At 40.0% G+C, this 14,570-nt stretch overlaps 2 protein-coding genes across 2 annotated transcripts; both read left to right on the forward strand.

Moving 5' to 3' along the window:
- Positions 1 to 105: 105 nt before the first annotated feature.
- On the forward strand, positions 106 to 4,620 carry LOC119745732 (ubiquitin-conjugating enzyme E2 J1-like). The gene is made up of 7 exons (XM_038222280.1): positions 106 to 273; positions 962 to 1,035; positions 1,283 to 1,414; positions 1,875 to 1,959; positions 2,341 to 2,446; positions 2,816 to 2,945; positions 3,267 to 4,620. The coding sequence occupies exons 1-7, from the start codon at positions 243 to 245 to the stop codon at positions 3,876 to 3,878; spliced, it is 1,170 nt and encodes a 389-aa protein (XP_038078208.1). The 5' UTR covers positions 106 to 242; the 3' UTR covers positions 3,879 to 4,620.
- A 1,376-nt stretch (positions 4,621 to 5,996) lies between these two features.
- On the forward strand, positions 5,997 to 12,984 carry LOC119744661 (aqualysin-1-like). Its single transcript, XM_038220721.1, has 8 exons — positions 5,997 to 6,337; positions 6,821 to 6,988; positions 7,427 to 7,613; positions 7,892 to 7,998; positions 8,268 to 8,412; positions 8,821 to 9,035; positions 11,504 to 11,687; positions 12,464 to 12,984. The coding sequence occupies exons 1-8, from the start codon at positions 6,188 to 6,190 to the stop codon at positions 12,604 to 12,606; spliced, it is 1,299 nt and encodes a 432-aa protein (XP_038076649.1). The 5' UTR covers positions 5,997 to 6,187; the 3' UTR covers positions 12,607 to 12,984.
- The last annotated feature ends 1,586 nt before the right edge of the window (positions 12,985 to 14,570 follow it).

A 14,570-nucleotide genomic window follows, 5' to 3' on the forward strand; every position in this document is an offset into this window, starting at 1 on the left:
CTTACGAGGACAACCGCGGAGGACACGTCAATTTTTTTTACGTAGGTCTGGTACCCTACTCGTATATGGTTGATAGAATACAATGTGGTAGATAGTCAGGTACCGTGTCAATGTACACAAATCGGTAGATCGAAAAACGCAGTGGAGTGGTTTTAGGAAATTTTAGTTGGAAAGCCGGAATTTGTTTAGTGTTATTAATTACAACGTATTTCGCCTTTTTGTAAAAGGTTCGCAGGATAAAGATGCAAGGACAGTACTCAAGAAGGAGTCCGGGTAATTTCACTTTTTTGTTATAATTTTAAAAAATATAAAGTTTTGAGAAATTCAATTTTATTTTTGTGATTGTGTGTACGATCATGACGATCGCCGTGTTATGATGATCTAGTGCCAGTGCCACTGTGTTAATGTTATTTATTTTTTTTGGGGGGGGGGGGCAAAGATATTTTATTAACAGTTGAATGGAGTTTGCACTTTGCACCGAGCGGCATCAGAAAAATTCCATATATGACAATCACTTATTTTTCCCTGCGATAACATAACATGCCCTAGCATTTACTGAGAAAACATAATTTTTTGGACAAGTCTCATAGGGTTTGTGCACAGGGTGTCAAGTGATGTCCAGGTATGGAATTCTTTCCAGGACGCCTCTTATGTTTTACAAGTTCCGTTCATTAATCAAAACCCTCTCATTAACTTAGATGATATTCAACATGGTATCTTTAAATCTAAATTAAATTTAGGTGATTCGAAACATATAAAGTGACTTTTCCTGCTTGTATCATCGCCAAATGTTTAGTTATTATGTCCCAAAACGTAAAGTATCTTTTCTTTCTCATATAATGGTTGGGGTCTTAAACTACACAATTACCTTGAATTTTAAGAAAAAACTGTCAACAGTGAGGGTGTTGTTAGCGAGCTGTCTATAAAATAAGTTTTTGATAATTTTTGGATTCTCTTGCAGCTGTCAAGCGGTTGATGAAAGAAGCACAAGAGCTAAGTGATCCTACGGAACAGTGCTACGCACAGCCATTGGAGGTAATACACCATGACATCACAAGGAGGCGGGGCTGCAAGCCATGGGGGAGGAGCTATTGGTCATAGGGGAGGAACCACTGACCATTGGAGAGGAGTCACTGGCATAGGGGGGAGCCATAATTGGCCATAGGGGAGGAGCCAGTTGCTTAAAATGAACACCATCAAAATTCCATTTTCATTGACTGGGTACTGCAGATTGAGTTTGAATGAAATGTTCATTGATCTTTCTTTTCCCACTGTTGTACAGGACAATCTGTTTGAGTGGCATTTTACTGTGCGAGGGCCCCCTGACTCGGACTTCCAGGGTGGTGTGTATCATGGCAGGATCACCCTGCCACCAGACTACCCCATGAAACCACCCAGTATCATGCTCCTGACAGTAAGCAGGAAGACAATTTTTACATTTCCACAAATTAAGCTTGCAAGTATGTTTCTTCAAATTTGTAAAGTTCCTGTTACTTTTCTGGTTAACTAATGGATATATTTCAAATTAGGTTTTGCCCTTCACCGACGTTTGAACACTGTATACTCAGTGTGTTACCTCCCGAGTGAAAGTTGGAAAAAATCACTCGGGTGGGACTCGAACCCACGACCTCCTGCTTTCTAGTGCAGATGTCTTACCACTCGACCACCGAGCTAACGGGATCGGCTGGCTGGTTCGAATCTGATGTACATAGCATTTTTTCCAACTTTCACTCGGGAGGTAACACACTGAGTATACAGTGTTCAAACGTCGGTGAAGGGCAAAACCTAATTTGATTTATATCACCCCGACGCAAACATTCCATCTTATAATAGTAATGGATATATTTCTGAATTTTTTTTTTCTTTTCTTATAGCCCACCGGAAGATTTGAAGTAGGCACCAAGATCTGCCTGTCCATATCTGGTCACCATCCTGAAACCTGGCAACCTTCCTGGAGTAGTAAGACATCTGTGTCCTTCATTTTGTAATGAAAAAAATTAGTACTTTAAATATACTATAATAGTTTCTTTAAATATTTAAATGTTGCTTCTAGATTCAAATTTCCAAATTGTAAAAAAAATCTATAATCAGAGAATTCCATCATATCATTTCCAAAGGTAGATTCAAATCCCATATCAGTACCACCAAAAAATGTTAAACTGTCATTTACTAGTATGAAACATAAAATGGAGAAATTAACATCTCAAAAAATAATCAGTAAATCTTTCCTCTTGGTCTTTAAATCCGAGATAAAATAAATGTTTCAGTAAAATGGTCATAATTTGTTAAGCTATAGTTTACTACATGCTTGACTTACAATTGTTCCTTTTTTTTTTGCAGTCCGCACTGTCATGCTTGCCATTATCGGATTTATGCCGACCAAAGGAGAAGGGGCCATAGGATCTCTGGACTACACACCAGAGGAACGGAAAATATTGGCAAAAAAGTGAGAATTGGAAGAAAAAAAATTTGGTCATAATAATGTGAGCTCTAAATGTAACCCTGCTAACATTTTTACCAGAAAGCCTTCCTAAATTCTTCCTCTGTGCAAGAAACCAATTGCATGTCCGTCAAAAAGCAATGAGTCCCATGGAAAGTGACTATGCTGTACCTTCCCCAATCCTGCAAAATCTTGGAGTTTGAAGGATCTTGAAGGGTTTTGGAGGGCATCAGAATAGTTCTCACTTGGCCATTTATTGGCATATCTGATGAAGATACACTGTAGACTCCCTGAAGATGTGCTTGATTTTATAATGAATCATCCATTAGTTGCTTCATTGACTAATCAGCATATCTTCATTTCTGATTGGTCCAGGTCCCAGGAGTGGACGTGCCCATCTTGCAAGAAAGCCAACAAGACCATCTTACCCAAGGAGACCTCCTCTGAGAAGTCTAAGGAGATGCAGAGAGAGGCAGCGAAGCTGGCATCTCAGATCAGCTTCAAGGTAAACCTAATGTTAGAAAACCCTTAAGACTTAAAAAAAACCTGACTCTCCAAATTGACAGTTTGGGATATTTTCATCAGCCTCGCCCACCTTTGATTTGTGTATAATACAGTGCTTGTAGCCGAGTTTGAACAAGTTATCATGTCACCTGACCAAACATTGTGATGTAATTGGTCAATGCAAACTAGCAAAAGACAGGCAAAATCTGCTAAAGGGTGAAGGCCTTCTGAAAAGTGTATTATTCTAAGACTTGCTGATTTAACACATTATCCCTAATTCTTGTGCACTTACTTGTTGGCATTTGATTTTGTAAACACACAGAAGGAAGATGACAAGAAGAAGGGTGAGAGCACTTCCAGTAATCCTGCAGCAGATACATCACAGCCTCAGACCAACGCCATCCCAGCGGCCGCCAATCCAGCTTTACCTCCAAATCCGTTTGCCGCATTCAACCCTGCGGCCATGGGCATGAACTTCCAGCCCGGCATGTTCCATGGTTACCCGCCAAACTTCATGAACGTGAACCAGCAGGTACCGGCCAATCAGAACGCTGCAAACCCGCCTGCTGGGACTCAAGGAACCAATCAGATGCCTTCAAATGTTACCCAGCCACCAGCTGGCCAATCAGAAAGCAGTCAGGCTACAACCAGCCAATCACAAAACCCCCAGCCTCAAGCAGCAGCTACCAGCCAACCAAGCACAACCACCACCACACCTGAACTGAGACAGCGGGCAGCAGCGGCAGCGACCCCAGGGGTAAACCAGACACAACCCAGGACAGACCCCCAGAGGAACCAGGTAGCAAATGAGGACAATTCAGGAGGGAGGTGGGCTATCGTCATAATGATCATCATCACTATCATCATGCTGTTTCTTCTCGGAAGGAGGCTCTTCATCACTTACGAGTACAAGTTCCAGTCTGGGGATCTGTAAACTTGAAACTACTCCAAAGTATACACAAATCTTGTCCCATAGTTGACAACTATAGCCCCCACGGTGCGACGACCAAAACTGTGGTGTCCCATGTGAATATTTTACGACCATTGAACTTCTGTGCAAAAGTCTTGACAGCTGCATATCTGTTGGTGCAATGGAATGTATGAATTCGGTCTGAAAGGCTGGTCATAGTATCTTAAATCTTCGTGATTTAAAAAAAAAATTACAACTACAAAGTTCTCCAACAAAGAGTAAACGATCAAAAGTTAAATTAAGGTGAAGGGTAGAATGTCATTGTGGTTATTTTTAAGACCATTTTTTCCCCTTGTGAATTGTTAAAATAAGTTGTGGAGTTGTGAACTTCAGATTTTAGCAGAATATTTTTGAAGCGTTAAAAAATATATTACATTTAATTTGTCCTGGTCATTCCAATTGTCTACTGGCTAAGTTCCCTGTCGTGTAACAAAATTCTTCCAACAATTTAGTATGAATTATTTATACCCCACACATGGCTAAAAAAAAGTTGATCCAACAGGAAAAGTTTCCTTATTTGAAATTTGATATCCTATATAATAATCCTAAGTAAAATGTGAATTCATTTCATTTCGTTTGTAAAATTAACGAACCTCCTGTGATATGTATGGCACAATATATAATACGGACATTTTAAATTAATTGTTAATTTATTAGTTTCACTCAAAAGTAAAATAAAGATGTATACAGAAACAAAGTACAGACATTTGGAGAGCAGTGCGTATCATTTTCTCTTGCTTGCTTTCCCCTTTAATGGAACAGACCATTTTCAGGAAGCCATTTTTGATCGTGTTCCCTGAATCTATTTTATGAATTGTAAACTGTTGAATTGGATGGTGCCAGACTATTTTATGATTGGAGTTTGTTCCAAGCATCACTTTCAATTTTTTTTTTTGATAAGGTTTAAAACATTAGGGTACGTTGAATCACACATTTTTAATTATTCTTCAGAGCAGACTGGTCTTAATTTGTCATGAATTTGTATTTCACTGCTTTCGTTTCTACTCGCAAGTTCCAAAAATGAAGAGTTTACCTCAATTCAATTTAATATGGCCGGATCGTGAATAAAGTCTATTCTCATCAGAATTAATACCAATTTTGAAAAAGAACATAATCACCTTGTCCCTTTAGCATTCTTGTTCGGTAAAATAAAGCTTTTTTTGGAAATATAAGTGCATATTAAGTAAAAGAAAAAAGTGTGAAATGTGATCGAGTTGTAGAAGGACTTTACCTACTTTACCTTTGACTTCTGTCACTGACAAAAAAATAGGACAGTTTTGCGTCCAATGTTACCTTACCAAAAAGACAATCAACGAAGTTAACATCTGGATCAACTAGAGAAAAAAAATAGATACCAAGACGTCAACTGATGAAATATTAATGTTATTTCCTTTGACTCTTTGGCAATCTAATTGTCATTCACTAACAACATTAATTTATCATGTTGATCGATTGACCTGTCTGTGATGGAAGGCAATTTGCTAAAAATTATCTTCAACTTTATTTCATATTTGCTTCATTATTCCAAGTGCGACTTGTAGTAGCGAAGCCGAAAGGTCCTTACAATCGATTCTCGATACTGATCGATGGTGATCTATCATTTTTACAATCTTGTCATCGCTGACAGTTGATTTAATCGACACCAATAAAAGTCATTTCGATTCCGAACGGAAACAATATCGATTTTTGGCATGATGGTTTATTAAAAAAAAGTTTGCCGCAATAGAGAGCGACCGCTTTACTATAAAATCATAGTGAACTGTATTTTAGTCATTTCTAGATCCGTCCTGCAAAGTGTGTAGCCGACCCCTAAAGGTATGTCGTTTAGTTTTTAGATATCTCATGTTAACAAAAGCTCCATATTTCACTCCAGATTATTCCACTATCGTTTGTATCGTTGGTATTGGGCTGTGAGCTTTAAATGTTCGAGCTAGTTTGCTTGACAGATTTGTTGCTTTTCATCGTTTTTATCCTTTAAAATCCATTTCGGGAAATAGTTCGAAATTGTCCTTTTCTCTCTTTGCCATAAAAAAAATCGAAGGCATGTACGCATGTATTTCTGACTACACATCGCATCACTGTTTTTATTGTCTGTTTGTCTGCCCACCTATCACTATCACTTTACGGGTAGTTTTGTCTATCAGTATCTGTTTTCAGAGTTTACTGTCTGTCTTTATCACGATCGTCTGTTTGTCCCTCCGTCTGCCTACTTACCATCAATTTGCCCGTCATTGGATCATGTGATTAAAATCCTGATCGCTTATTGGCCGTTGATGCCAACCTCTTCCCCACAGTTGTCAGCCGACACCATGCAAGTCCACTACCTGATCGTTCTCATGCTGGGCACGCTAGCCTGCGGCAAGCTGGCCCCTTTTCACCGAAGTAAAGATCCTGTGCCGAGTCAGTACCTGGTTAGAATCGAGGTAAGTAATCTTTCAAATCCTTCTGTTTTAAATATTTCTAAGTAATCTGAAAGGCGTTCATGTCAAACTGTCGTGTTCGTGTATTCAAATATAGAGAAATATACAATATAGATATAATTTCAAGGAAATGTGGTTACACATGGAAAGAATGCACTATCCAGATCGTGTACAACATATACAGGGAGTCATAAACACATTTGGAGTAGGCCCCTACTTTCTTGCAAAATCAAAATCTTTCTTAATCTATAAATCGTCTTATCTCAAGGTATTTGCAATGCCCAACCATCGCTGAGAGTGCAAACAGTAACAACAACGGAATCGGAATGTTAAATTCATTCAAAACGTTATCGTAATCATGAACTCACGATTAATTTTCACAAACAAAATCACGAGAAAAAGTATAAACTCACCCACTTGTACTGTACGTGGGTTCGACATGGCTGCAACTATGATTCTTGAAACACAAATTGTTTTAATCTTCAGGACGCAGGAGAAGACACCATGAATGACTTCCGGCTGGATTTGGTGGCCGAAAACGACCGCAACGAGCAGGAAGGGACGGGCTTCGGTCACATCAAGGTCAAGGGCGAGATTGACGGCACAAACTTGAAGCTCTTCCATTTGGAGCTGGACTACAAATCTCTGGAGTTGGTAAGAAAGAAAAAGGGAGAACGTCTAAACTTCTCTTTTTTTATGGCGTGAACGTAACTATGAATATATCTTTCGTATACCTGTTTCAGTTACGAATGAATGGCAATGAATGTAAATATTTTTGAAGTGCACATCAATCGAATTTCTAGGTCTTGGTCAACTGAAATATTAAATGTTTTTAATTTGTGAAATACTTGAAAAGATATTTTATGGTGCTGTGCTGCTCGTAATAGCGTCTTTGTGTAAAATAAAAAGGGGGTACCGTACGTTTAAAGCAGTACGCTGATTTGCCGGTTTTGAACGCTCTACGTCTGAAATCGGCAGTACAATACTTTTTTTGGTTAGTTGATTTACCACACTTCCAAAGTTGCATGATTGGAAATGTAAATGCAACGACACGTGGATGGACGGTCTGGTTACCTATCTCCACACACATAGGTGCGCAAACATCCGTCGGTACTGTACGTCGAGGAGGAGACGAGGATGAGGATGGCGGCACCAGTCCAGAGTGACGTGAGTAATATGTTCGCCAGACAAGATGGAGAAGACACAGCGGACGGATACTACGGCCTCGATCGGATCAACCAGATAGACACCGCTCTTGACGGCAACATGACATTTGACGGTACAGAACAATTTGTCCTAGTGTCACATAATTCAACGGTGATTTAGCAACCAAATGTAAACAAATATATTGCGATTGCAACACCGATATTAAAGGAAGAACTATGCCAAAGTTCGGACTCACTATCACATTGCTATTTTCTTTTTAGTAGTGCGTCCTGCTGAGTTTGTCCATTATAGAGACAACTAAATAAACGACTAGCTTTAGGTATAACATCTGCCATGCTGCTGATCGCAGGCAAACTGTAGATTGAACTTGACATATTTTGATTGTTTTAGGTGATGGTTTTGGGGTGAATATTTACGTAGTGGATGCCAGCATCGCATTGCTTCACAAGGAACTGGAATGCCGGGCCAGGATGGTAACTGACGTGCTGGATCAGCCTGTACGTGACAATATGACCAGTCTAAACTAATTTGACGTGTTTAATTTTACTTAGATTTTCCTTGGAAATGTTTATATGTAGACACACTTAGATATAGAGTCAGACGACCAGCGCTTCAAAGTCCTTATGGTCAACAAAAAAAATTCTAGACCAATCAGAGGGCAGATATGACAGCATCGTAACGGCGCAAAGCGACCAATACGATTTCAGATTTTTTTAGGGCGTGGCTTGTCAGTGATCATGATTTTACTCGTTTTTCCCATCCCCAGGGCGAAGACTGCGCCCAGAGAGACGGTACAACGATCGCCAGTGTGGCGGCCGGTAAGGGGGTGGGCGTGGCCAAAGCCGCCACCGTACTGGGCATAAAGGTGACTGACTGCGACAACGAACTGAACGAGATGAACTTCGTCGAAGGTAAGCCACCACTGGATATACCATAGAGCTATATAGGACCCTCGTGTGGTCACTCACATTCCCTCTGGGTGCATAGATGTGCACTACTGACCCCCATTGCCAGTTAATATGTGTATACTATTTTATGTTAGTAATTGTACAGGGGTAGGCCTAAGTGATCTAATGTACAAAACGCATGTACTGAGAACCGACATAGATATAAAGGTAACGTTTTGGCTGGTTATCTGGTTTACATAAACAAATATTTTATGTGCGTAGCAGATTTCAAGGCCTAATTCCAGCTTCACGAAATGTTTATTGGTCTCTAGTTTTAAGGTTATTATATTTCTTATACTGGCTCGCCCTGATGAAATCTCGTAAAACAATTTTGATTTCCATTTTTTTCAATTTTGTCTGATTTGGTAACAGGTATACAGTGGGTGATCGACCACGGTCGGACTCCCTGTGTCGCGTTGCTGGGTCACGCCTGCGCCGAGGCGACCAGCGTGGACCTGGTGGCCGAGGCCCTGACCCAGTCCCTCTACTCGAGTCCCAACGAGGGATGCGTGGTGGTCACGGCGGCCGGTACCGTCTCGGAGGACGGGGGTAATGCGTGTACCATGTCGCCCGGCCGAACCCACAGCGTGAGTATGGACCCTTCCTGCCTCGGAGCCCGGTCCCCTCCCCTATTGTTTTTACGGAGGCATAGTGTCTGGAGAAAAAAATTCTACATTTCAGCAGTGATTTGGTAATGAACCCCCTCCTCCCGGCAAAAATCCCTGGATCCGCCCCTGAGTACGCATTTTAACCAATTAGATCACGACTTTTGGTTAGGTGACCAAGATAACTTCGTCAGACTCGATCACAAGCACGAACAGAAACAAAGCCTCTCTCGGCGTCGCTGTGTTGAATAGGAGGCCGTGTGAGAATTTCTCTCTTTCAATTGATTGCCCGCTGTGGTTTTGAAATGGAAAATCGGTGTTGAAAGTTTGGTAAAGTTAGATAGAAAGCAACAGATCCAGAAGAAATAAACTGTTATACCATAGAGCAAGAAATTTATTGATCTACGGTAACGCACACACGTACGAAAGCCCTGTAGTGCCATCAAGTATATATTTCGCCAAGTTCGTTTTTATGAGTTATATATTTCGCCAAGTTCGTTTTTATGAGTTATATATTTCGCCAAGTTCGTTTTTATGAGTTATATATTTCGCCAAGTTCGTTTTTATGAGATACATTTTGTCGAAGTTCGTTTTTATGAGATACATTTTGTTGAAGTTCGTTTTTATGAGTTACATTTTCTCGAAGTTCGTTTTTATGAGTTACATTTTCTCGAAGTTCGTTTTTATGAGATACATTTTGTTGAAGTTCGTTTTTATGAGTTACATTTTCTCGAAGTTCGTTTTTATGAGTTACATTTTCTCGAAGTTCGTTTTTATGAGATACATTTTGTCGAAGTTCGTTTTTATGAGATATATTTTACGGAGTTACGGAGTTTTATGAAGTTACGGAGCCCCTAAAGGGACATCCAAAATTATTTTCTTATCTCGTGCGCACGACATAATATCTCGTGCGCACGAGATAATTATCACAGGCGCACGACATATATGACGTGCGCACGACATAATATCTCGTGTGCACGACATAATATCTCGTGCGCACGAGATAATTATCACGTGCGCACGACATATATCTCGTGCGCACGAGATAATTATAAGTATTAACGGAGCTTGCTGCACTTGCAGCAGACGAGTTTGTGTGTAACGAAAGCAGCGTGTCTGGTACGCTGCCCCTAAAGGAACATCCAAAATTATGTTATTATCTCGTGCGCACGACATACTATCTCGTGCGCATGACATATATCTCGTGCGCACGACATGCGCAAGCTCCGTTAATGCTTATAATTATCTCGTGCGCACGAGATATATGTCGTGCGCACGAGATATATGTCGTGCGCACGTGATAATTATCTCGTGCGCACGAGATATTATGTCGTGCGCACGTGATATATGTCGTGCGCCAGTGATAATTATCTCGTGCGCACGAGATATTATGTCGTGCGCACGAGATAAAAAAATAATTTTGGATGTCCCTTTAGGGGCTCCGTAACTTCATTAAACTCCGTAATTCCGTAAAATATAACTCATAAAAACGAACTTGGCGAAATATATAACTCATAAAAACGAACCTTGGGAAATATATAACTCATAAAAACGAACCTGGCGAAATATATAACTCATAAAAACGAACCTTGCGAAATATATAACTCATAAAAACGAACTTGGCGAAATATATAACTCATAAAAACGAACTTGGCGAAATAAATAACTCATAAAAACGAACCTGGCGAAATATATAACTCATAAAAACGAACTTGGCGAAATATATAACTCATAAAAACGAACCTGGCGAAATATATAACTCATAAAAACGAACCTTGCGAAATATATAACTCATAAAAACGAACTTGGCGAAATATATAACTCATAAAAACGAACCTTGCGAAATATATAACTCATAAAAACGAACTTGGCGAAATATATAACTTATAAAAACGAACTTGGCGAAATATATAACTCATAAAAACGAACCTGGCGAAATATATAACTCATAAAAACGAACTTGGCGAAATATATAACTCATAAAAACGAACTTGGCGAAATATATAACTCATAAAAACGAACCTGGCGAAATATATAACTCATAAAAACGAACCTGGCGAAATATATAACTCATAAAAACGAACCTTGCGAAATATATAACTCATAAAAACGAACTTGGCGAAATATATAACTCATAAAAACGAACCTTGCGAAATATATAACTCATAAAAACGAACTTGGCGAAATATATAACTCATAAAAACGAACTTGGCGAAATATATAACTCATAAAAACGAACTTGGCGAAATATATAACTCATAAAAACGAACTTGGCGAAATATATACTTGATGGCACTACAGGGCTTTCGTACACACGTGCCAAATTATGCAATTGTGAATTACTTCGATAGAAACGTGTTGCGGTATAACACCTCCTAAGCACACATTTTAAACACGCGTAACTTGCAGAGAGGCCTATACATCACCGTATCTCTGTCGTCTTTTGACAGGTCATCAACGTAGCGGAGACGAACGCAGCCGACGGCAAGACCTCCTCGTCCTTCTACGGCCCGTGTGTGGACATCTTCGCCCCAGGCGCCAAGATCAAGACCGCCATCCGCCAACAGACCGTAGATGGGGACGACGATTACACGCTGTCGTACGGGACTGCCATTTCGGCGGCTTTCGTTGCAGGTAAATATTGTGGTACCCGCGCACAAGCACCCCCTCCCTCAACAGTGAAAAAGAAAAAAGACTGAATGACTGCTTTCTTTGATATTTTGCACATTTAACAAACCGTGCCTGAGCGTAAGTGAATCTGCGAGATGCATATGTCTTGCAAGGGAATCGTTGCTATGTAAACAGCGCCCTCTCTGAAACCCACTGAACCCTGACTTAAACCACGATATCAGGGCAAATTTTTCAGTCAAAATGAATTAAACTGCAGATACAAAAACACGTTTGCTCACTCAAAGATACGTAAATTACCTTCGAATACATGCATTAACCTCCAACACTGAATTATTCAATGAAGGGCATGAAATCTTTCAGGGAAAAGAAATGAAGAAAATGCCACTCTCACGTCTTTGTAAAACAAATCCTGAGACTTACTCTGTTTTGAAAACCAACGGAACAAAGTAGGCCTATGATGCAACACAATCATTTTATGTGTATGGTACAATATTAGACTTTCAGAAGAGGTTAAAAGCAAGGATGCCCTCCCGTTTGAATAAAAAGACCGGGAAAACATGCTTGCATCATCGGGGCTATGACCACACCTCCATTGAAATTGGTATGGCGACACTCCGTACTATGGTTTGGGCAAATGTTGCGATAGAATCTACATTATCAGTCGGGAACCGGGACTGAATTGAAAACAAGGGCTACAACAAGTCAGTGTAACAAAGCACATGTCTATTCTGAAACAAATTTTACCAAAATGTACGCCATTTTGCTCTTCATACTTACAGGAGTGGCGGCGGTACATCTCGGAAACGACGTCCCCACATCAGACGTCAAGGAGCGAATCTTGACGGATGCTACACCGTGCGTGGTCGGGGACGAAGGACGAGGGTCCCCGGACAGGATGCTGTACGTTGCTCCTGGGGAGTAGTCTGGACACCTGACCACAGTGGTCAATGCGCGTGCGTACTCATGCCTGTTTGTGGCACAATGGTTCGTTTTTGTGGGAAAAACTTATAATTTTTAAATTTTACCGTACGGTGATACAAACCTATATATCTGCTTCTGTTTATTATTAAATTTTGCTTTAAAAACAATTAAAGTGCTGAGTTACGAAAATGTCAGTGCAGATGAATACTTCCGACAGTCACAATAAATAGGCCTAAGCATGCATATTTTCAAATCTTAAACAAAACAATCTTGTTAATGTAGCATTCCTTTCTACAAATATTAAAGGTAAGCCTGTTTCGCAAATTGGAGAAGAAAAGTGAATAAAAATTATCTGCTTAGCTCAGATTTGTGTCGACTATTGTTTGTGTGTTAATACGTGTACTTTACTTAACAATTCCGTTCGTAAGTGTGACGTCATTTCAACACAAACCACGCCTACTGCACATGGAGCAGCATAGGAACCATTGGGAATGGAAGTACAATGTAGTACAAAGTGGGCATGTTAATAGCCAATGGGCATTGTAATAAGTGGTGGGTGCGCGTGTATGACGAAGTCACTTACGAACCGGTAATACGATCCAATAAGCCCGCCCCGTTATGTTTTGACCAATCAGAGTAGTGATTACGTCCGACAAGCGTGAACGTGCGTATATGCACACGTGTTATCGCCCACGTGGGCAGTGGGCGGGGTTTACTTGGTCAGTCTGTTGGAGGTCCATGTTGATTGGCTGGGGATTTGGTTGGGGTTGAGATGGTATGTATCTGAAAATCCCCATTGTATAATAGGTACAAAACCCATTTATCCAAAATTGATCTAAAGAACATATCGTGACACTGTGGGAAAATAAAGGCTATGCTTACCCTAACCCTGTTCCGGAAGGATCATTGAAAAATGGTGTAGGCCTAGTTCACAAAAGTGGATTTAGTCTGAAAAAAAAAATACTAGAAACGAAACAGAAAAGATTTTTGAAGCAATGGGGAGTTGGTACCCACTTGGGCGGCAATGTTAAGAATACAATATTTTACCCACTATTCATCCGTGGTGCTACAATAGGGGGAATAAACCCACTAACGCCCCTCCCCTTGCCGACAGCCTCTCTAGAGTATATTTTGCAAACGAGAAGTTGAAACATGCCATAATGTTATTATAACTAATGCAAGATGCACAAGGTTGATGGTTTGAAATTTTCCTTTTGTGTTTTAAATTTACCGTCCGGAAGATGCCATTCCAAATGTCCGAACTTTTTGATTTACTTGCCTACTCCTCGAATTCTACAAGTAGGAGTGGTTGAAGACACTGGTGACACTGAAGACGGGTGGTGTTCGAGGGCATACTTTAATTAAAGAAAATAGGTTGGGGCTATCGAGACCTATTGAGGGCGCAATTATTGCAATTCAGTTTGAGAGGGATACTAGTACTTGTGTCTCTGAAACTTTCACACGATGCAAGTATAATTGTTTTATAAGAGCTCTAAAACTTTAAGAATCAAACTATGAGAACATCATTTATCACGAATCTCTTGCTCCTGTGTCAAGTTTTCGTTTGTTTAATGACGCACGTGTCGTAGAAACATTTTGGCTAGATTCTGAGTGTTCCAGGGCGACGCGCGTATCAAATTTATTACGAACTACTTCACCAAAGGACTATCTAAACAACTTTGATTGAAGCTGAATACGATTTGGAAAGGTTTCGATCGAAACAGGCCTATCAGGATGTTTCTTCCATCCACATGTGGGGCTGCATTAAAGAAATGATAACTTTATGTTTTAAAAAATTAAACATCCACACAACCATTTTGATTGTTTAGATTTCTTTTGGGTTGAGTTTTATTTTCCTGTTTCATTCATGTAACGTGATAACACTGGGTGAGATACAACATTGGAAACTTTTAATACAGAAGTTAGATAACTTAACAATTTAACAAACCATAAGTACCAAAGTCA

Source organism: Patiria miniata, unplaced genomic scaffold (genome assembly GCF_015706575.1).
Source record: "Patiria miniata isolate m_02_andy unplaced genomic scaffold, ASM1570657v1 HiC_scaffold_7, whole genome shotgun sequence".
NCBI lineage: Eukaryota > Metazoa > Echinodermata > Asteroidea > Valvatida > Asterinidae > Patiria > Patiria miniata.

Coding starts and splice junctions, on each gene's coding strand:
- LOC119745732 (XM_038222280.1), top strand. CDS start 243: ATGCAAGGACAGTACTCAAGAAGGAGTCCGG. Junction 1,036..1,282: donor GCTACGCACAGCCATTGGAG/GTAATACACCAT, acceptor ACTGTTGTACAG/GACAATCTGTTTGAGTGGCA. Junction 2,447..2,815: donor CGGAAAATATTGGCAAAAAA/GTGAGAATTGGA, acceptor TGATTGGTCCAG/GTCCCAGGAGTGGACGTGCC.
- LOC119744661 (XM_038220721.1), top strand. CDS start 6,188: ATGCCAACCTCTTCCCCACAGTTGTCAGCCGACACCATGCAAGTCCAC. Junction 7,614..7,891: donor CGGCAACATGACATTTGACG/GTACAGAACAAT, acceptor TGATTGTTTTAG/GTGATGGTTTTGGGGTGAAT. Junction 11,688..12,463: donor TTCGGCGGCTTTCGTTGCAG/GTAAATATTGTG, acceptor TCATACTTACAG/GAGTGGCGGCGGTACATCTC.